Source organism: Myiozetetes cayanensis, unplaced genomic scaffold (assembly GCF_022539395.1).
Source record: "Myiozetetes cayanensis isolate MyiCay16 unplaced genomic scaffold, myiCay2020 scf10, whole genome shotgun sequence".
Classification (NCBI taxonomy): domain Eukaryota; kingdom Metazoa; phylum Chordata; class Aves; order Passeriformes; family Tyrannidae; genus Myiozetetes; species Myiozetetes cayanensis.
The window spans coordinates 26,023,459-26,046,982 of NW_026086605.1; the positions used below are offsets into that span (position 1 = coordinate 26,023,459).

Genomic DNA, 23,524 nt, shown 5'->3' on the forward strand with positions numbered 1-23,524 from the left:
ATTTTCCTTTATTAGCATACAGGTGACAAGTTCAAGCTGTATTTTTTTATATCTACGTCCAACCTTATCAGCTTGGTATCAGAAGTCTTAAATTAGCCTGGAAATCCTTCTACAGACACAGGACCTAGATCCTGTCTTAGTCTACCACTGTCTTTCCTTGTTGCTTTTGAGATGTCCTGGTTCCTGACAGAAAAGGCAGTTTGTTTAATATAAGACATTTATCCAACAATGCCTTGGTCTAAAGCTGATCTATAGAAGCATGACCCAACAAGAAAAAGAAATAACTTCTGAAATAACACACAGCTTTGTCATTCTGTACATGAATTGAAAGTTTCGTAATGCTAGATCATGTTTTAGCACAGGTACTGATACAGTGCATTTTGGGTGACTTATGCACAGGCATGCCAGGGAAATTTAATTAACTGATGTACAAGCACTTTACAGACTGATAGTCTTCATTCAGTTTAAGTGTTATAAAACCGAATTATGAAGGCAGGAAGAGAAGGACTCTGTGCTTTTTAAGAATGCTGTTCAAAACCTGAGAACTTGAAGATTAAATGCTGGTGTCTGTTGCTCTGTGAATTGTTTTTCCGTGTGTGCTTGTTAGAGAATTTATTAAAGTCTTTTTTTTTTAACAGGAAAAATGTGTGAATAACATCTGAATAGGTATATGGAAAAACTAAATCATTATATGATTTTATCAAGAGGAAAAACAGAAAACCAAAGAAGTCAAATTCCCATTTAACTTTTCTGCCAAAATTTCATTACCTTTTTGATGCAATGAAGGGAAAGGTAGTCTTATAAAGTAATTGTTGTTGCAACTCCACTTAATGCAACACAGTAGCCTTTCTGGAGGTGTAGGTGGAGAAGGTTAGATTCCAGTATTTTTTTTTGACCCCATATTTGAGTTCTGTGTCTACTAGATGTGTGCATGCATTCAAAGGATTTCGCTGCTTTGTAAAGGAGGACGATATTCTTGGATGGAATCCAGATGTGTGAGCTCAGGTTTTTCTGCTTTTTGCAGAACCTTTTTACAATAGGGACAAATGGGGTCAGAGTCACTTCTGTAATTAACTGCTTATTGTTCTCGCCTGGTGCGTTGTCATGGACTCCTACCCAGAGCAAAGACTAGTTAAAAAGATTATCTATTTTGTGATAGGTGGTTCCTTCCCCTCCCCCACAGCAATACTGGCTACCTGAGAATTGTGAAGGCCAGCTGCTAGGTTTGCTAGAGGTGTAATGTGCAGAAGTATCATTAAGGAAAAAAGTTTGGTTTGTGTGTTTACCATGGCAACAAATATAATGGAGCTGCTGTTCTATTGACAAATGTTGACAGCTGGATCCACAACCATTATAAAATTCAGAAGAAAGGAACGTTGACAGCCTGCAGAAATTAGGGTTTTAATTACGTGATGATGGCTGACAAGATTTACTGATCATTTTTTTGGTCGTACTGTTTTTCCAAAAATTGCTGTGTCACCATGCAAAGATACATATATTCTAATCCTGATTGCATTTAAAAAACCATAAGAAGGCCACTTGAGCATATGTTTTGTGTTGACAGAGAATCTTCCCAACTGAGTAAGGAGAAAAAGAAGAGGTAGTGTTTCATATCTTTCCAAGGAAAAATGGCAGCCCCAAATTCTCAATCTTTCCAAATTCCTTTGCTCTTTCAAGTAGTCTGGTAATGTTGTTTCTGCCACGGAGTTTGCTTAGGTTATTTTAAATTGCTGCTGAGTGAATTTAGTGCTTTTTATAGTCCATTTGACTTAAAAAGTGTATAGATAAAAGCAACAACTGGGGGCAAAAAAACCTAAAGCCTTCTCCCTGCAACTGCCTGAGCCCATGCCATTCTGACACGTACAACCCAACATGTTGCAGCAGGGCTCTGTCTTGCAGAACCCCTATTCCATGTGGCTTTCTGGCAACACGAGGCTGCTGTGCCCCTGTTGTAGGAGCAGGGCAGTGTGGTCGTGGAGGATGGTCCTGTGTTCAAAGTGGACTGCTGGGGTGCCTGGGCTGGCTCCCAGGTGATTTCTGGAGCATCTGACACATGTGGCTTGTTGCCTCCAGTTTGATCTGTGCTAGATCAGAATGTCAACAATGCTGTTGCTTCTAATTAGCAGGGAACTTGCTTTGTGGTGAGATTCCTCAGAAAAACAAGCTATGCACTAAAGATAAACAGAAACTGCAAAGAAGGGATAAACTGAGCGGGTCTAACCAGAGTGGTTGGTGACTCCCAGTTAAGAGAGAGATAAGAAAAGGACATTTGGTCCAGGTAAGTTTGGGTCATGATGAAAAACATTGGCTCTGGTTAGTTGTTGGAATTGTTGGAATCAGAGGCGTTACATTCATTCTCCTGAGCTGCTGTTGTGTTACTGACCAGACTGTTCTGTCATTGCTATGTTTCTGTTTGGTTTTTTTTGTTTGTTTGTTATTTGTTTTGTTTTGTTGGGTTTTTTTTTTAAGTACCAGGTTAACAGAAAGCGTCCCCAGGTATTGAAGACGAGTCCCCTGAATTTCTAGCTGGAGCGGTGCCTAATGACCACAAGCATCTGAAGAGCATGTTTGTTCAAGGATGTTGTGACACGTTATTGGCTGGCTTATCTAGAACAAGTAGATTCTTGAATGCAATATATATGTAAACGTTTCAAGTGCCCCATTAATCAGATTACTTGAATGATAAGCTCACTGCATTCTTGGATTCGAGTCATTAGGGCTTTTTTTTTTTTTTTTTTTTCCCCCTTGCATATTTAAGCGCTGTATCCCAGAATGTATTTCGTTCCTTTATTTGCTTAGCCAGAAGCTGAAAAAAACCTCAGCGAGGGGACGATGGGTTCCGGGAAGGAACGGGAGGCTTTTATCCGCTGACGGCGGGGATAATCCCCCGTGCCCAGCGCCGCGGGGCCGAAGGGCGCGGAGCGGGGCCGGGCGCGGTGCCTGCGCGGAGCGCACCGGGGGCGGCGCCGGCGGGCGCGGGGCCGGAGCGGCGGCGCTGTGAGTGCGGGGCCGCGGGGTGGGAGCGGGGCCGGGAGGGCACCGGGACGGGCTGTCCCCGCACGGGCTGTCCCCGCACGGGCTGTCCCCGCACGGGCTGTCCCCCCACGGGCTGTCCCCCCACGGGCTGTCCCCCCACGGGCTGTCCCCGGCGGCGGCTGCCCCGTCCGGCCGCGCTGCGCCCCGCGGGAGGAGCCGGCAGCGATTGCCGCTGCTGAGCAGAGAGGGTCGGGCCGCGCTGGGCCCCCCTTTGGCCCGCGGCTCTCGCCATCGGGAGCTCTGCGGCTCCCCTCCCCACGAGGTGTCGAGCTCTGAAATCCTGCTTATGCCTGCCCTTGTGGTTTGACGTGTTGAGAGATCCCTGCTTGCTCTGGTAACTTAACCCGTGTGTAAAAGTAGGCACGGTAAGATCGCTGAAGGACGAAGAGGCTGCGTCTTTTCTCATGTCATTCCTGATGCTTTGGTTGGGTCTTGAGTGCGGTCGCGTGACTCAAGAAATCCGCTGAACCAGTTTAGAGCCCTCCTCACCTTTTCCTCTAGAACCACGGGGACAGTGTTCCCCATCAGACCTGGGTCACAGCAGGAAATGGACGGGGAAATGAGATTGTGGGGCAAATTGTTTTCTGCTGGATGTATGGCAATGTGTTACCGTCTCATTTATGCACAGAACCCCCCTGCCCTATGGGGTGGAGTTGAAACATGTGTCCATCTTCTTGCATTTTTGCCTTTAGAAACAAAAAAATTTGCTGTCATGAATTATGTAGCGTGAGGAACATGAAAGTTAAAATACAAGCAAGGCCTAAGAATCCAAAGAGATGGGACAATAATTCTTAATTTAAGCTTGAGTCTGCAGCAGTTGGAATTCTTGAATCTGCTAAGTTGGAACAGGAGGGGACCACTTGCTGCCTAGCATCTTCTGTGTTTTCAGTGAATGCTGATTTGCATTATAAGTGGGTCTGTTAGTATTCCTCTTCCTCCCTCACCTCTGTAGACTAACACTCTGTAGAGTGCAGCTTTCCTGCTCTGGATCACCATCAGACCAAGCAGTGAGTTTAGCCTGTATTATCTTCAGGTAAAGTATTTTTTGCAATTCTGTGCTCCTGGTACTGTCTCCCATCTCCATGGTATCTCCATTTGCTGATTTGATCAGAGATTTGAATTTTCCCCTACCCAGTATCTAGCTGCTGTTCTCTCTGCATACACCAGGAGAGTTGGAAGATTTCCAGAGTGGTGTGCCAGAGCTCTTTGCTCTCCCTTGCTCAAAAGAAACGGTTTGTTGAGATGTTGGGTTTCTTTAAAACAGTCTGAGAACGGGGGAGATAATTTGGTCTAGCAACTAACTTCATTTCAAAGGAAGGAGTATGGTTGTGCTTGCTTAACACAGCAACTTTCTCTTCACCTAGAGCCAAGAGCAGTGTTGTATGGAATTCAGTAACGAACCACGCGCAGACCGGGAAGAAACCTAAAAAGATGACTATTATTGTCGACACAAGGGATGGTTTGTTAGGCCTTTACAATGGCAAAAAGAAAAGAAAAAAAAAGCCTCATTTCATGAAAATTACTTGCATTCATGCCATCAGAAATGTTAGGAGGCTTCTCTATGCGTTGATTCTGGCATTTAAAGGACGGTTTTGGTTGGAAGGGACCTCCTAAGCTTCTCCAGTCAGATCCCCACTTAAAGCAAGGCTAAGTTTGAAAGTCTGTCAGGATGCTGTATTTTGTAATCCTTAATGGTATTTAAAAGCTCATGAAATCTTGATGAGCGTGTTACCAGGTTATTGTGAATTGTAAGTTTTTTTTTATAGGAGTTAGCTTACAAAGATATTTGCAATCATGACTCATTTATGGGGGGGCATGTCTCGTAAAAAATCAGCTCAACTTGTTTGGGATATGCAAGTTCTGACAAAGCTCTGAAACATTTTTAGGCTTGATATAGAATGTCTTGGGGAAGTTGGGAGTGGGAGAGAAGGAAAAGACAAGCAATGGTCAAAGTCATTTTAGGCTAGAGAGTATTTGCTAGTGTAATCCAACTTTAGAGAGTGCCCACTGAGTGTTTCCACTTTTGTTCAGTTTTCTTTGCAGGAAAAGCAAAGTATGTAAGCAAATCTGTTTGCTACCCTGAGTTATATGGGTCCTGTTTACACTGCTAAAATAAATGTTTAAGGATAGCTATCCTATGAAAATGACAGTTTTTTCTCTGATTGTAGGTGGGAGGGATATGAGACATCTAGAAAGCCATGTTTTAACTGGTCTTGACAAAATTGAAGACCATCAATTGGCACTTGAAACAGGATTAAGACTAAGCTTGTTTAAATTCTGGTTAGCTGAGTACTGACAGACCATAAAATAACTCACTGTTATTTTGGAGATCTCTTGTGGTCACCACAGAAATACACAAAAAAGATGTTTTTCCTTTTTTCTTTGTCCTCTAGTCTCTAAAGAAAAGTGCTTGTTCTTTTCTAGAAGTTCTAGGAGAGTTGCGAGCTTGCAGATCTGATAATTCTACAGAAAATGATATTTTTTATTTTTTTTTTTAGCAAAGAGATGTTGCCACTGAAGCAGGAAGCCAACCGTAGAAATGCTGGGTTAATTCACTAGTACAGCCAACTATACTGAATTTTTTTTCCCTAATATTGCACAATGTGATGGCTTTTTAGTTGTTTCCAGAATTGTTTGTTTTGGAATATAGTGTGCATGTGTGAAGGGATTAGATGTAGAATAGTCTAAAACATAAAGAAAGTATTATTTGTAAAAATGCACAGTTCTACAGAAGAGCATGGTTTAGCATGCAGATCTTAAAGCTTTGTGCTGTGTTCTCAGCTTCAGAAAAGCTTTCTGTAATTCCTGTTCCATGTACCTACCTACCCCATAAGAAGGGTAACAGTGTGTTCAGTTAAAAAAAAAAAGGGTAACCATATGTTCAGTTGAATGGCTATGATACTTTAAAACAGTCTTACCCTGGATTGGACAGCTGCTCTTTCGTAAGCACTGCAGGGTGACTGGGGCAGGGATTGCTCAAAGAAGTGGAGAGCCTGGGCCTGGCCTCGAGGCAAAGGCTCCAGAGCTGGACTCCTGCCTAGTCCTGCCCTCTCGCCACCCGTGGCAGTGCAGTTTGTCTCCTCTCCTGCCTGCACACACATTCGGGGTTGCTGCTGGTGGCTGATGCTCCTACAGGCTGCATGGGTTCTGGTGAGTGTCTGCATCTCTGGATTACAGGTGTTCGGGATGCTCTATTGTCTCTTCTCACAGATTACGGTTTATGGGATGCTTTGTTGTGTCTTCCTGTTGCTTATTGTCCTCTGGTGTTTAAAAACTCAGAGTTTGGTCACAAGGGAGTTGTGTTTGTAGTTTAAGGTGGGCTGTGAAGTCCTTTTGAACTTCAGATTTCCTTAATAAACAGCAGCTACACAGAAATGAAGCTGCTAGTTGCAAATGCTCAGCTGTTTTCCAGTGAACCACTTGGGGTTCAATGACATGATGTGTCAGGGCTCAGCCTGTCTTGCTAGCAAATGTTTAATAATCCTGCATGCTGCTTCCCATGCATATTTTTCAGAGTGGCTCATTATGGTTTGCTTAGCAGAGGAGGAATTTTGGTATCACCCTGTAGAGCTGCCTCTTCCTTTCCTCTATTTATATAAATAGCAAAAAATTTCACGTATCTGAATAGGGGTTTTTTGTCATGTATGGAGACCAGAGAGTCCAAGTAAACTAAAGAGGTATGTTGACTAAGATTAATCATCTCCTCTGTAAACAACTACAGAGTGGAAACTGGCTTTTAGCGATGCTAATAATGCTGACATTAAGAATAATAATGCTAATAAAAATAAAAAGCTTTGTGAAAACCGCTCATTAATCAGATGCCACAAATTTGGCAACATTTTTCTACACAATTGATGTGCACAAGGGATTAATACTTATATTTTACTCCACATCCTCCCCCCCTTCCTTGTAACTAAGAGTTAAGAGGAAAACAGTTCTTGACCCGACAAGATTGAAGTCCAAAGAATAGTTGAGTAACCAGACTCTGGGAGAGAGCAGGGCTATAGCCTTTTGGGTATGCCACAGAGATTTTGAGTCTTAACACAAGGATATTTCTGCATTACATGTATTTGGATTCCAAAGGCTGGTGTCAGGATGGTCTCTGGTAGGTGTCAGAGGCAGATATCAAAACATCATTATAGCATGACTTCATGTTTGACAAAACTGTGCAAAGAAAGATATGGTCAAGGAAGTTTCCCCTTGAGTAGAAGTAAGTGGTGAAATAGTGTAGAATCTGTTCTCTTATCTGCATTATGTTTGTGTAAACTGGCCTTGTTCCCTGCTTGGGCTCATGGATTACTAATGTTTCTAGATACCATGATACTGTCTTCTGTCGAACCAAGTATGCTGTTGAAAGAACAATGTGATCTTTTTTCTTTTTTTTCCCAGATGTTCTCTAGCTGTTTCTGTAAACAGACAGTTAGTTGTATTTGTTTGTTGGTTGTATTCTGGAGCTAGTTTTAAGGACGGAAACCGGTTTTCTTACAGAAAATTCTGGGCACAAAGGTGAGGAGCTACTCCTAATTCTTACTTTCTGAATTCTGGCAACAGCTAGCTGTGGAGATAAAGACAATGTGTATGTCTGGTTTATTGCCAATCCCAGCCCAAAAGAATAATATTTTCTTATATTTATTGGAATAAGAACCTCTCCCATACAAACGTATATACTGGCAGTGATATTTACCAAAATATTCTATCAGGAAATAAGGTCTTGCTGATGGCTGTGAAAAAAAATTGATTCTACATATTGTGTAGTGCTGCAGTTGGATGACAGCAAATCTTGTGATGTAAGTGTGCAGTGACTTTTTATACTGCCAAACTCCCACTGACTTTTGTACCAGTTGTTGCTCAGAACTGGATCTTGAATTTTGTCCATGAGACTGGGCTAAGTGTGATTTCCAGCATCCTCGTTAATTGATAGTGCCTCACTGGAGGGTGGCTGTCAGTCCTTTCCAGGCTTGTGAAACATATGCAAGGGTCAAGATTGGGCTGTGGGGAATTGCTGGGTGGAAAGTGGTTAAATAAAATTGCCACCTAACTACAGTCAGGGGTAACCACAAGCAGTGTTTGTGCTCAGACTTTTGCATGCATGTGTAATGGTTCCCATTGTAGTGTTATCAGTTCTAACTGATGGGTGTGAGTTTGTTTGCTCCTTATGTCCTTTCTGCTTTAGCAAGAGTGGAAATTAGCTATCCTATAGAAGGATGGTGCTGTCCCAGGCATGTTTGTAATGTTGGATCACTGTGTGTAATAAAACGGTTGCAAGTCTACATATTTCTGTCTGCAGGCATGAGTTTTAATTTTGGCTTGGTGCCTGCTTTGGTTCTAGTGGGGAACTGTAAGGACTGTGAAAGGTTACCAATTATGTTGAACCAGATATAGCAGGTTTAGATTTAGATTTTTCCAAATCTTCTATAGTATATTTGTAAAGTTCACTTGTTAATATAGATTAATGTTTGTGTAAAACATTTAATCTGTAGATGCTTTTTTTTTTTTTGAAGGAAACCACTGTCTTGCTGTAGTAATTTAAGTTACTAACACAGAGGTCATCTTGTTAGAGGCCCTTTATTACACATATTCACTTCAATCATCTTTCTCCTCACTGCATCTGAACACTTCAGTAAAATGCAAGAATATCTTGTTAATATCTAGTTTTGATGTGGATCAGGCACAGAACTGGAATGTAATCTAGGTCTTTTAAAACCCAATTCAGTACATTAATAAATATACAGATCATCTCCAATCAAACCAAAAATATCCATGTGAGCTTTTAGTTGTTGTTTCAGTCCAGTTCCTCCTTCTCTGGCATTATTGATGTCTCGTGTTAGACTGGCTTTCTCCTTTCTCTTTCCAGAAATGTCCTTCCTGCCTGACTTTGGGATCTTCACCATGGGCATGTGGTCTGTTGGCCTTGGAGCCATTGGTGCAGCTGTGACAGGGATTGTCCTTGCTAACACTGACTTATTTTTGTCCAAGCCAGAAAAGGCTACGTTGGAGTTTTTAGAGGAGATAGAGCTAAAAACTTTGGGATCAGGTAAGATTCTGGATATTTCAGCCCACATTCTTCAATAATTGGACTTTGATAAGAAGAGCCTTTGTAAGGCCAGGGTTGGAAGCAGTTTTCTTAGTCTTTCCTGGTTATAACATGCAGTTGGGTGTTCTTGATATCGAGTAGTTCTGGTAAAGGAAAAACAACCAAAACTGTTATTTGTGGATGAAAAAAGACACAACAAAGCAGTAATATCCTGTTATGCATATAGATTTTTTTTTCTGATAGAACTGTGTTTGAATGTGGAATTCTCTGCAGTGCTTTGTGTTGGTCCTTAAAGCATTAATCATTATGCACAAGAATGGCTGATATTATTGTTGATGCTGTTTCTCCTGTCCAAACAGAGCAAAGGACATTCAAAGCAGGTGAACTATGGCAGAAGAATGGTGCAGTGATCATGGCTGTGCGAAGACCTGGATGATTTTTGTGCAGAGAGGTACTTGCTGGGCTTGGGGATTAATTAGGAAGAGTTAAGATACACTTGAACAGATCCTCTTAGATCTCCTTTAAATAAAGGATGGGAGTGAATAGGGCAGTCATCAAATATATCTAAAATATCTGAAAGGTCTTGTTTCCTAGTTCAGATTGGTCACCACCTAACAGCATACTTAGTTTCCTTTACAGCTTGTTTGTATAATCCAAGGCCTGAATATTCTCCTTCTGAAGGTGATGTTTACATGACTTTTACATCTGCCAGGGACCCAGCCCACGGTAATTAGAAAGGGAGATTGCACAAAATCCCATTAGTAACGAGTCTTACAAGCCAGTTGTATTCCAGATGTGCAAAATAAATCTCTCTGAGCCAGGTAGGTCAAAAGCAGCCCAAGACTGGATTGGCAGAAAGCCATCAGATAACACTCATCAGCAAAGAAAAAAAAAAAAAGAAAGATATATGCATAAATCCTTGCTGTTCTGGATGCTGAAATGTGAGGCAGGAAGGTAAGGAGTCTGAAGATAAGTAGTTACTGTTCCATAACAAGGTGGGTTGGGAACCAACATTTGATCCTTAAGTTGACATTAGGCTTCTTGGGCGGAACTCCTCTGAAGGAGACATTTAAAATATGATTTGAATGTACCAGGCACCTGGGAACAGGTGCCTTCAAAGTTGCGTAACTTGCACCTTGGCCATTATTTTTCTCATAGCTATAGGGAAAAATAGCTATTATGTTGCTACTTACTTTAACATGGAGTAATTAATATTGTAACCACTTCATTAAGGCATGTGCTCCCATCAGTAGTAACTGCTTAAGTATGTGTAGAATTCATGGAAGGTTAAAGATTAAAGGTCTTTGCTCTCTGAACAGGTGTAGCATAGGCAGGAGCAGAATGCACTTACTTGCCTGATTGGGACTTTCATATACAGTGAGACAGGAATCCTTGAGTGATTTTTTTATTATTATTATTAATGCAAACTTCCTAAGTAGAAATAAAGACCCTCCCCCCCAAAAAAAAATTGTGGGTTTTTTTTTCTTTTGGGAAAAAATTTAGGACAAAGAAATTTAATTTATAATTCTGATTTTTAGTTCAAAATGTCACATTTTTAACAGAGGTAGTTACACTGTTGATCAACTCATTAGGGCAAAGAGTTTTTTGTATTTTAACTATGAAACCATTTGAAAAAGCTTCTAAACTATCTAAACTTAAGTTATTTTTGATTTTTGTATACTTAAAGAATTTTTCTGAGTTGCCTCTTGCCTTTGTCATAAGTTCAGTTGCTGTTTTTTTGGTCCATTAATGTTCTTCCTTAGCATGAAAGCTGCTTCTTTCCCCACTGTCACTGACTCTGAAGCAGCTGAAATGATTCAATGCAAGTCAATTGCCATATCTGTTAATCCATAGGCAGGAGGTCTTGGATACCCTTGGTTTTCACTATCTTACACCACCTTGGCAGCACCAAGAAGGAATACATACTTCCCTGGGCATGGTGTTGGTGTTGAAAAGCAGTCATTGTATCTCATAGATCCCTGTCCTAAGCTCAGTGGTGAGGACATGCTTCCATGCTTCCCACTGCAAAGGGTGTCACAAATCCTACTGGAGTGATGCCTTGGGATCCTTGAGAACTAGGCGTGTAAACCTAAGAAATGTGGAGTCTTTTGTCTTTATCCTCTGCATTCTAAATCATCAGATTCCTTTTTTTGTTATTATGAACTATCTTTAATGGGACTGCACTGTGCATCTCATAGTCTGGATCCAGCCATGTAGTGATCCAGTCCTCCTGTTGTTGTGAAAGTTCCATGGGCTTACTAAATAATGTAAATATTAAGCAGTCTAAAGCAGCAGAAGAGCCACAGCTCATCTGTCAGAGGCTGAAATGGGAATTGTTCTTTTGGGTTGTGCCTGCCTTGGTGAAGAGAGGAAGTATTCCGCTAGGATGTGCTTGTCCAGGTTTTAGAAAAACAAAAGAACAGTTTCACAGACTAGGTGAGATGGTCACAGCCATATAGATATTACATAATATAATTTGTCCACAAAAATAGACTTTCTTGATTTCTCTTATGGTATCATTTTAAAATAGCAATAAAGAAAAGCAAATTTGGCCTAGTCCCAAGATGCTGCTTGAAGTCTAATCTCTTGTGAATTTTAAAACTTAACTATGCTTTTACGTTACATCATTCCTGATCTTTTCTCTTCCAAAAGCCAAGCAAGGAGACATAAAATAAACTCTACCAAACTGCTGAGGTGTCTTTCTCCATAAGGCTCATCAAGGTTTGATGGTATTGCTGTCTCTCCAGACACAGGGATTTCTGGCTTTATACTGCATTAGCCTGGAACTGCACTTCTCAGACATGTTAGGTTGCAATACAAGTTATTATTTGGGTTGTTGTGTTGGTTATGAGAGTTTTGAACTAAATAAAAAAGTCCCAGATAAAATTGTTATTAACCCCCTTTTAAGAAGATCCTAAGGCATTTTGTTGAGGGAAAACAGAAAATTCCCAGATCTTTAAAAACAGAAAAGAGGTAAAAGGGTAAGCTAGGTCCTTTAACTCCCACAAGCAGACTACTCAGTGTTTGCTTGTGATGTTGATTCATCCTTTTTCATTTCCTCTGAAAAGGCAGAGTAATGAACTGGAAAGCTGCCCTTACCCTTTTACTTACTGATGTCTTTCTCTAATGTCTTTTCTCCTGTCTGTTCACTCTTGTCTGTCTGCTGCTTGGTACTCAGTAAATTCTAGATGTCCCTGCAAGCACTTCAGTTACGGCATTTCAGTTAGATGGCTGAAAGTGTTCATGTAAACTGTGTCCATTTTTTTAAAGAGTGGAGGGGTTTTTTGTTGGAATTTTATCCAGTAAAAATGATCCTTCTCCATGGAGATGAGAAGAAATATATTTTCAGTGCACACTCTTGATTTGTTCAGAACATCAGGGATCTTTGTACAAACTGTGGGAACTGGGATTCCTTCAGCAGAACAAAAGACCCAGCAGATGAGTGGTGACACCTTACACTCTTACACACCAGAAAAAGCAGTGTTGCTTCTGGGATGCTGAAGGTCTATGAAGAAATTCCCTGACCAGTTTTACTGGGGAACTTAGGAAGGAGAGTGCATCTTCACTCCATTACTTATTTTGGACTTGTAAACCCTGTTCCTCCACAGAACCCTCAAAATACTTTGCAGAAGTACTGATAATAATGGATTTCAACTTGGAAAAAAGGATTGGAATTTCTGGCCTGGAAAAGTTAAGTGATGTGCAAGCAGTATCTTTTTACTCTTCTTAAATACTTCAAAAGATAGTTGAAGCCCTAGTATAGGCAAGGTATATCTACAGCTTTGAGTTAAAAATATGTTTTCTTCAGGATTTTTAATATTTTATCCAGTAAATGCTTAAAAAAAATCTCCTTCCTCTAAGCTTGACAAAAAAAATTTTAGTAAATCTGATTAAGAGCTGCCTAGGAGTACAGCTAGCTTAAATGTCTGATTTACAGGTCTGTTTCTGGTTTGCACCTCAAGCTAGGATTTATGTATGTTTCTGATGGTCTTGAAATTCAAGGTGAAGCTTTCCAACTTCCATTTACCGACTGAAATGTTTGATGTTTTTTCCTTTCCTTAGGAGGCTTCTGAGCTCTCCTCTCTGCAACCTCAGCTGTCCAAGCTGGGTGTCCCTCTCTATGCTGTTGTGAAAGAGAAGATAGGGACTGAAGTGGAGGATTTTCAGCATTATTTCAAAGGAGAAATCTTTCTAGATGAAAAGGTACAGTGAAGTGTTCTCCTTTTGTTTAAAAACAAGCCTGTGAATGCCCTCTTCGATGAGCTTGTGTAAATAATATAGGTAAAATGTGAACTGAATGAAAAAGGATTTAGTAGCATTGTGGTTTAAGAAGTTAATTAGCTTTGCTTTTCTATATATATGTAGGTATACATCCTGCTCAGCTTACAAACTGGTGTGTTGCTATGCACTGATAATAAGCTGTTGTAGGATTCTTCCACCCTTTTAACAGATAAACAATATGGCCTGTTAATATTTATTCCTTTCTTCCACTGGCTGTGTTACTGCTGATGTTAATGATATATGAGTCAAGGTTTGAAGGTGACAGATATAATTAATTCATGATGTACAGGCCAAATTGCAGTGATATGGCTTGTCCCAGTACACTGGTACATGCTGTATTGCCAGTCCCATGTCCTACAAAACCACAGCCCTGCTTTCTCCCAAACCCAGAAGACCTTTGGCTTCTGAACAAAAAACAATATGTAAGATTCAAAATCAGATAGAAGATAGCTTTATTTTCTCTCCCCACTCTGCTTGTGTGAAAGAATCAGGCTGAATTTTAAAAAAACAACCCAACCAAACAAACAAAAATATGTTTATCATAAAGCACTCTTGCTGTCAGTAATAGGGATGTAGGTGTACATGGGGCTTAAATACCTGTGGATGACCTTAAAATCCACATGAATGGTGGCAATGCCACTAGCTGGCTGCGTGGAGGTAAGTGGTTGGGTAGCAGGTTAAAGAGGTTATTTCAGGTGCTATTTCTTTTTAGCAATGCCTGGTTAGCTTTTGTGTGTTGTGAACTTTTCTTGGATATGGGGGTTCACTGGTTTCCTGAATTTAATTCTGGGGGGAAAGTCTTTTTCACTTGGTGTGCTGAGATATCTTCTGTTTCCCTGCAGAAAGGCTTTTATGGCCCACGCAGACGCAAGATGATGTTGTCAGGCTTCTTTCGTGTTGGCGTCTGGCAAAATTTCTTCCGTGCTTGGAGAAGTGGATATAGTGGTAACCTGGAAGGAGAAGGATTCACCCTGGGAGGAGTATATGTGATTGGGGCGGGAAGACAGGTACTGCAGGCTTTTATGCCTCCTGTGAGACCAAAAGTTTGTTTTCTGGAATTGTTCCGTTGCTGGGCAGTTGATCTCTCAAGAGGAGACCAGTGTATGAATTTCTCTCTTGTGTTTTTGACTAGGGTGTGTTACTGGAGCATCGTGAGAAAGAATTTGGAGACAAAGTCAGCCTTCCATCTGTCCTTGAAGCTGCTGAGAAGATAAAACCACAGGCTTCATAAGTGGAAAAACAGTTGCACATGTTTCTGATTACAGCTTGAAATGTAGACTGCATCCGTTCCTTGAGTGTGCAGTTTAATTGCTTAACTATTTGGTGTTCAATGCACTGGAAAGATTTGCTATTGAAACATAGAAAATAATGAAAATCCTCTTGGATTGTTTTTTGTTCCTTTCCAGCCTTCCAGGTGGTCAGGATTTCAACTGATCCTTTGTATCTGACTGTATTAATGAAAGGCTGGGTCTAAACTCTGACCTAGCCTAGATGTTTTCAGTCAGAGACAGTCGGTTGAAAACCTGTCTACCTAGGGGAGCAAAACTCTGCTAAGGCTGGAGTAAAGGAGTACCAGCTGAAGTTGAAGGATAATAAAACTTTATGTAAATGAAATGCCTTTGCTTTTTGCTTTTTTATTATCATGTAAACACATCTGTGTTTCTAGAAGACAAAATCCTATCAATCTAAATAATTCTGAGATTTTTGCAGTCAAGACATGCCATTATGTCTGCATATGAAGTTTCTTGTTGGTTAACTACTGGCTCTTCCAGCTGTGTGCGATTGTCTTCAAGGAAGATAATTGTGGCATGAGGGCAAGTTACTTCCAGTGTTTAGGATTCTTCAAAAAAAAAAAAAAAGGGAACAATATCAGAGAGCAGATTAGGTAGAGTTTCTATCCTGGCTTGAATTTTGCAGTAGAATGGCTGGGCTATTACTCCTGAGAATAGATGTAGAGTTGCACAGTATGATCCCAGACAGCCAGTACCATCTATAGCCAAATACATGTACCTAGACTGTAGTATGAACAGAGCACCATGAATTTTCCAAATGTGCTGATATTTCAGAGTCTAAGCAAAATATTAACATTGCACTTAGAGAGGATTATTAAGTGTTGCATATCCTTCATTAGCTGGTGTAAATAAAAGTCTAGGTGACTTGGGTAAAATACGTGGGCTGGAACATACTAAGCTATTGAAAGAATTAAAGATAAGGATTCTTTTGTCCTGACAGCAGATCAGTCTGAACTGTAATTTTGCTTTCTTCTGATTTTAAAATTAATGAAAATTTCATGTGTCATTGGTACTGAGGGCAGGGATTCTTTGCATCTCTGAGACTGGTAACATGCCTATTTGTGCTCTGTGTACCAATGCCTGTCCATGTGTTTTGTTGAGTTGGGTGCAGAAAACAGTGGCTGTACATGATGCTGACTGTATAGAAAACTAGATGCCCAAAACTCTAAAACTTCACAAATCCTGAGGTGTGGCCTTGGTCTGTGTTAATCAATTATGCAGGCTTAATTGCTTCATTATGGATGAAATCCTGATTTTTTTTTTGTTATATATTTATGACCAGGCAGAACTGATTTTAACCAAAAATACTTATATGTTCTTCAGAGTCTGTTCTTCACAGTTCCCTGAAACTGCTAGCAGTGAGGATTTTGAGTGATTCATATGTTTTATTTGGAAACTAAATAGAAATTGGACTCATATGCTACTATCAACTGAAATTTGTGTTTGACTGTTTTGGGGGATGAAGGAAGGTACAGGAGCTCAGAGTAGAGATGCATATTCTGTAGCAAACTGACTACATGACATGGACTTCTGGAGTCATGGACAAGTACAGAGAACCGTGTCCATGTGTTGTCTCTGTCCATGTTCAGAGCTGTCCAGGTAAGTATGCCCATAAATGGTGTTGGATTCTCAAAGACATAAAATGCCTGACTGGAAATGGGCTCCTCTGAATGGTATCCACAGCAGCCAGGCAGCTGCCAAGAGTTGGCTCCATGAAATAAAGGATTGTGCCTGAGGGATTCTTGCCCTGGGTTTTGCTACTGAAAGGCAGTTACTGGTATAGGGTGTGCTTGCCTGACACAAGGCCCTAAAAAGTTCAAAGCATTGTGTAAGTGTCCACTTGCCTGCAGTAGGTGTGTGGTTACTGGGGAGTGCAAGTGGTAGGAAACACAAAAGAGATGCTAAAAGAAATGGGTATGAGCTACTGTTTCTTGCAGTTGCAACATGCTATTAATAATAAATATCTTACAATAGGAAAATTCTGCATTGTGGTTCCTGTAGAGTTCTGAGTTTTCTTTCTAGGAACTTTATGGGAACTAGAAAGCCTTGTCATCTGTGGAGAATGTATCCTTGACAAAGAATGACAAAGAAAGTACTGATCTTAGACCTGGATTTCAGGCCTTGTTCCAAGGGCTTTTTATGCATTTCACATAAACATGAAATGTGAAAGGCATAAACAGTCCTTGGAGAATGGGATGGAAGCCAGATAAATTCCAAGAAATTGAAGATAAAGTGCCTTTAGAACCTGCTAAAACTAGAGAGCATCTACTCACAATTTTGTGTACATGCAGCTCAATCCACCCACTCTCTCAGGGCTGGCCACTTGTTCTTGTAGTCAGACTGCAGGAAGTCCTGGATGATGGCAAGGATGCCATGGGGCTGCAGCCCTGCTCTTAGCCCACCCAAAGGGACTGTGTTTTGGGAGTGTGGAAACAGAAGCAGGAAGCTATCTTGTCCAGCATTTAAAATGTCTGTGGCACTAGAATGGTTGTTAAACATATAAATCAGTAATTCTACAACAGTTTGAAGTGTTCCTTTAGTGTAAAAATATTTTTAGAAATACATACGAAGTCTTTTTGAGGGTATTTATTAAAATACTCTTTGAAACTTGAAAGTTCTCTGCTCTGTCATGTTCTGCAGAGGTGTTTATATGGTAACCATGTCAGACCTGGGTCTGGAAGAGTGCGTTTTCTTGCTCTTAGTTCCTGTAAACAGTTAGTACACTTCTTGATTTGAAAGTTATGTAAACTTACCCACACTTCAAAATTTTCTAACCCTGTATTTCAGAAATCAAATCAAAACTGGGAGCCATGGAATGTCAAAATGCCATCTGAAAATGTTCTAAAGAATTATTATTGAAAAATCTGATTTGTTTTTTCAAGCCAACCTTAGGATTGTTTGGAGTTGACTCATCCTTTCTGAGCTTCATGTTGACAAAATATAAATGGGGAGGATAGAAAATAGGTGGTGCCTAGGAGCAAGGAACAGTTAATAACAATTGACAATGGGCAGTCTTGAAGAAGTAAAACTCACAGCAAAACAGTAAAGGAGAAACAAATGCCATCTAAGTGAATTTCCAATGACGCAGACTGCAAGGTCTGACTGTTTAAAAAGAAATAAAAAATATTCTCTTTAAATTTAGAATGTTCTTTAAAAAATCCCAAAATACAAAACCATTAGTTGTCGATTTTGTTATGCTAACAGCGGCCTCTGCTGGCCCAGTTGCTTGTATGCATCTAATGTTTTGGTTTTTTTGGTTTTTTCTTTTAACATGACATGTACCGAAAATCTAAATCACTTCTTGGTGCATCAAATACCACATCACAGTTCAACACTCAGCTGGCTACTGGAAACCCTAATTATTAAAGTCTGTTTATTCAGGGCTTGAGAAACAAAACTCTGCTGCAGTAATTTCGATCAACTTTCCTTTGCTTGTGAGCCTGTTCTTTTTTTTTAGCATATAACCAGGGTTAATAAGAGAAAAAAATTATAAAAGAATGAAAAGTCTGTGAAGTTAATGGGGTAGGTGTAATATAGGAAAGTGATTTTATCTGAATTTTAAGAATTACCAATTGCACTTCCTATCTGCAGTGTCCTTTTAAGGGCATTAGAAAAATGGTCTGCCCCAGAGCGTGTTTTCAGTTCTGCATTATTATTTCTCCGTGTGGGTTATCTGTTCCCACGGCTGTCAGAGTGCCTGCAGTTGGTGCCATTTGCGAATATCTACAAAGAGAAGGGAATGCCGAGGAATCCCTGCCATTTTCTGGTGCGTTTCTCCTTAGGCGCTGCGGTAAAAAGACAACGAGCAAGTTTCTCTTTCTGCACCGCTGGATGTCACTGCTGCCCCAGCCGAAGTGCGGGTCAGCAGTAAACCCGAGGGGCTTTCTGCAGTAAAACATTTGCATAACAGATTCTAACCACTGTTAGCAAAAACGTCCTCTCCTGCCACCTTTTTACCTGAGTGGATGTTTTTCTTTTAAGAATAAGAAAGTTGGAGGAAGGATATACCGTGTAGAATGACATAGTCTGTGGCATATAGGTATTTCTAAGTGACTGTGGAGGGAATACATTATTAACAGATTCACTGTAATACTTACAAAAAGCAACATATTACTTTTTTCGTGACACTAATTTTCCATAGTGCTGGTGTGTGAGTGGCTTCCTTTGTCCCCCTGGCCGGAGCAGATAGGTGCAATGTCCACTTTCAACAGCAGGGAGAGATGCGGGGGTGGGGAAAGGCCGTGGACAAAGTTCAGTCACTGATTCAGCTTAATCCCCTCTAATTTTATTTGGTTTCTGACTAATTCCAGCCTAATTTTTATTCTTCTGATCGATCTCTGACGTGTTACAAGGGTTTTCCCTAAAATACTTCTGCTCTCTCTTTTAGATCCCGCTATTGATTTCTTTGTATTTGAGGCTGTTTGAAGTCTCTCAGTGGCTTCTGTGGGCTTTGTTTCCCCACGCACCCCTCTCTCTTAACTTCATAATTATCAAAACTACATGAGAATTCCAACTATAATTTTCCGAAACCTCTCTCCATAAATAGAAATTTTTTACACAGAAAAACGGTGGTTGATGACAATGCTGAGCAGATACAGTTGTGAATAGCTCTGGTCATGCCATTTTCCACCAGCTGCTCCTCATAATGGAATATTCATTAATTTCAGGAAATGTTTTGCAGTGGTCAGAGGAAACAGCATTGACAAACCATACATGAACATCAGCCCGCAAAAGTTCACTAAAAAATCAGGTTTTCCATTTTCATTCCCACAGTATTATTACACTCTTACTGCCGAAGTGCCTGTCTTTTAAAAGTCTTCCAATTTGCCCTAGCACTTAGTTAATGGTTTCTGTGATGGATGAGATTTTTACCCTAATTTTCTTGGCAACACAGTGAAAGCACTGTGCAGAGATAATGTCAAAGGCAAATAAATGGAACACAGAAGTTGTTTGAATCATCTCCATGCTAACAATGAACACAGTCAATACAACTACCCTGTGAACTGCTAACAGGAACCATTTTACAAGACTATTTTAGATTGCAAGAGAGCCTTGTTTTACCTATGAATGCCCTTCCTAATTCCACAGTCCTTACATCTTAAAGCTGCTGAATTTCCCTGAAATTCCTCTTTTCCCTGCTGAGTCTTAGGGCTAACTTTTGCACCCTCCATCTTCCCATCTCTTACAGAATCAGCATAATAAGGCGTTCTGAGGCTCCGGACTTACTGGAGATGTGACTGAGTGCTTTGTGAGAATACTTCAGTACTACTGAGATGGAGAAAGGATCTCTTCTAGTTGTTCTTACCATCTGATAATCCAATGACCTGTCCTAGCTACTCTTCCCCACTTAGATCCTTCTTAAAATTCCAGTAATTCTTCTTCTAGCATCTTCTGTCAGCTTTAACCCTCAAGTGAACTTTACTTTGGTTTCTAAGAAGTCTTGAGCAAGCTTGGGGAGGCCTGCAAACACTCCTCCCTTCCTCTTTTTTTTTTTTTTTTTTTTAAATAAAAGAACCCCAAAACCATTTTTTGAAAAACTGCTGGTAGGAAACGTGAGGGAAACTTGATAATGTGGGTGACACGCTGATGTGTATCTGCCCTCTCTGACCTCGGAAGGATGTGGGTGAGAGGAACCGTGCACTTACACCCTGGTAATTCTAGCACGGTTTTGGTTGTCAGACTTGACTGAGTGGACAGTTATCACACAAAAGAAGTGCTAAGCTCACACCGTTTGATTATTCAGCAGTTCCTTTCACCCTGCACCTGAGCACTCGATGGGATTCCTGATCCAGGGAGAATAAGGAATTCCCCAAAGGCTGGAGCAGGCGAAGGAAGTGCATGGTACATGAGGCGACCGTAATAACTTCCGTGGTGCTGCACTACCTGCCTCGGCCTCGCCTTCCTGAACATATTTTCATAGTTAGCGAGGCACTGAAGAAATTAGTTTTGCTCTTTACGTGAGGAAGGGAATGAAGGTGACAGAAGCGTTTCCCGGTGCCAAGAGAGATCGCAAGGTCCGGAGCGGGAACAGAAGCAGTGCATGGAGGTTGGGAGCCAAGCTAGACAGGAAGGGGGGCATTTCCCACCTGCCAGGTGGTGGCTGCCGCAGGTGTGAGCTATCACTTACTCAGCACATGGGGTTTAACAGCTCAGCCCTTCCTTCCCCTTCCTCCTATCTTCCCAGCGCCTCTAACGAGAGATTCAAAACCCCTGGGACGCCCGAAAACTCAAAATACTCTTCGGGATCGGTTTTTTTTTTTTTTTTTTTCCTTCGACTTCTGTCTTCCCAGGTAAGCTCGACCGTGCCTACAGTGTTGCCCAGCACATGGCCGTGGCTGACTTGCTGGTTCATGCCCCAAAGCCCTGAGGGGGTGAGAGGCGCCGCTAAGGGCAGTGCTATGCCGGGCTCCGTCATCCCAAGGGAGCTGGGCTGGGCTGAGCTCCGTCTGCAGGGCCGGGGTGTGGGGGACGCGGCCATCCCGGCCACGGAGCGGCTCCAACCTAACAAAGCCGCGGGCCCGGCCGCGCTCTGCCCAGGCTCCCACCCTCAGCCCCTGCCCGGCGCCAGGGGTGCCCGCGGGGCGGCTGCAGGGGAGGGGGTTCACAGCGGGCGAAGACGGCAGCAGCCCAGGGGTGCGGAGGGAGAGCTGTGCTCTCCTGCCCGGCCCCTTTGTGTGGAGCACGGCTGCGTGCGGGAGCGGGCGTGGCCGGCGCCGGGCGAGCATTTCCGCGCTGCCTCGGGCCCGGCGGGGCTGGGCTCGGCGCAGGGGCACGGCCGGCGGGCACGCCTGGCGCGGCTGACGCGGGAGGAGGGCCCGGCAGCGCCGCCGTGTCCATGGACTAGCCGAGGCAGCGCAGGGACCCCGGGTACGCCGACCGCCGCCTCGCCCTCCGCCCGGCTCGGCGCGACTTAGCGAGCAGGCTGCTGCCCCCGGTGAGTGCCTGCCCGCCCCGCCCGGGCGTCCTCTCGGCCGTCTCTCCCGGGGGACTCGCTGTCCGGAGTGCCCCTTTCTCCCCCTGTCTTTAAGCACCCGCATTTTGACCTCCCCTTCCCGGAGCACGTCTGTCCCCCGCAGCATCCCCGGGGGGCTGGCGGCCCCTGATCCAGGCGGGCAGCAGCCCTCCGGCTTCCCAAGTCTCCCGGCAGCGCGGGGCTATGGCGAGCCCCTGCCATTGTCCTTGTCCATTAAAGGAAGCCGGAGAGGCCGGGCGAGGCTTCCTCTGGGAGTCCACGCTAAGTTGTTTCGCTGAGGTGCCACGAGGGAGAAAAATTTAAACCCGAAACAAAGCCCAAAAGCCTTTCGGGGTGCTGCAGCCGCAGTTTGCCCGCTCCGTTGTCTTCCGTCGCACGGGGTGCTGTCAGACCCTGCCCTCAGCCCAGACATGGCTGTTCCTTGGCAGCGCAGTGGGGGCCAGGATTGAGGCCCACAACTTAATTTTTAAAATTATTTTAAATTTATTTGGCTCTAAGCTGTGATAGGGAGGGACTTCTCTGACACCCTTTCAGCTGCTTGCTGAAACAGGCCCGGCCGTGGAGCCCGGCGGCACCCGAGGGGATGCTCCACGGCCAGGTCAGTTCCAGCTGTCGCTTTACCTTCTGCACTCAGTGTAAATACTCCGGTTTAATTTTTAGACTATCTGAATAAATAAATAAATAAATCTCGAAATGAAACCAAACCCACGCTGTAAAAGAAGTTACTTGTTTGTTTTTTCCCTTCTTCAGTAGATCTTCAAAGGTGGTGATGGTGGTGGAAAGAAGGATATTTTAAGATAACTATCAGGACCAAGATTTTTCCAGCACTGCTTTTTTGTTTGCTTGGGGATTTGTTTGTGTTTTATAGGGGCATAAAACTTGTGACCTAGCGCTCTGCAAACCAGTTTCTAAAGAATGGAAGTATACAGGGTATATGTTGTTCCTGAGTGCTCCCTGGTGTGATGGTCTCCTTTCTGGCGAGTACTCATGTGCTCTTATAACTTCCTGAGACACTTTATACTCACAATAAATGTGTGACATTTTAGATGCTTGGGTGTGGAAGATTAAGGTGCTAGTACTGTCTGCTTGACAGAAGAACTGTGAGCAAAGAGAAGGGGTCAGGTGGAAATCCAAGTCTAGTCTTTAGTGTGAAGTAGAAGTGAGCTGTGGGGGAAACTAGTAGGTTTTGTTTTCTGTTTGTGTGTTGGTTTTGTTTTGCTTTTTCTTGGTTTATATTTTGGGTTTTTAAAGAATCCGGGACTTTTGCGTTGGTTCCTTATCCTCTAGTTAATGACACTTGAAGAAACTACTTTTAGGGTGTGATTTATATCCTTTTAGCTCTATTCTTGGAAGGTGGGGAGAGAATATAACGTTGTTGCCTGTCCTTAGAAGATTGTCGCGTTCAAAATTGTAATGCTACTGAAACAGCAATTTTTAGGAATAGTTTCCTAAAAATTTATTTTTTCTGTGTTGTCATAAATGCACTTGCAACGTGCAAGTAAATTACATATTTGGCATTTTGTTTTTGTTGATCTTGCTCACAGATGGACTTGTTAAAGGTGGAGTCTAGGTCTAAGTTGTAATCATGGAAAATTGCCTTTCTGGCTGGTGTGTGCTCTATGCGATTTTTATTTAGTGTAAGTTGATCCAGTTGGCTTCCTTTGTAGCTTCCTATGTGTAGAAGCTTTATCTCCAGTCTTCAATCATAAGAAAACTCACTTAAATCTTAATTGAGTCTTATTCTTATTTGTGGGCACAAGCTTTGCCTGACATTTAGTGCATTGTAGAAAAATTAATCTTATGCTGTTTTCCTGTTTAAAGCCTCTTTCCTGTCCTCTCTTCCTCCTTGCAGGGAGCGGGAGGATGGCAGAAAAGAAAGAAAAAGTGTGATCTTTTGTTAGAAGCAGT

The 23,524-nt window shown here is 42.2% G+C and overlaps 2 protein-coding genes across 2 annotated transcripts in view; both read left to right on the forward strand.

The window, feature by feature from the left end:
• The first annotated feature begins 6,072 nt into the window (after positions 1 to 6,072).
• Positions 6,073 to 14,965, forward strand: PRXL2A (peroxiredoxin like 2A). The gene is made up of 6 exons (XM_050305461.1): positions 6,073 to 6,186; positions 8,891 to 9,070; positions 9,430 to 9,521; positions 13,133 to 13,273; positions 14,194 to 14,358; positions 14,484 to 14,965. Exons 1-6 carry the CDS (start codon positions 6,177 to 6,179, stop codon positions 14,580 to 14,582), a joined length of 687 nt encoding a protein of 228 aa, XP_050161418.1. The 5' UTR covers positions 6,073 to 6,176; the 3' UTR covers positions 14,583 to 14,965.
• Positions 14,966 to 21,408: 6,443 nt separating this feature from the next.
• The window catches only part of TSPAN14 (tetraspanin 14), a 37,230-nt gene continuing 35,114 nt past the window's right edge, over positions 21,409 to 23,524 (forward strand). The window contains exon 1 of the mRNA XM_050305460.1: positions 21,409 to 21,577. The gene's annotated coding sequence lies outside the window, so the exon portion shown is untranslated. The remainder of the gene's footprint in view (positions 21,578 to 23,524) is intronic.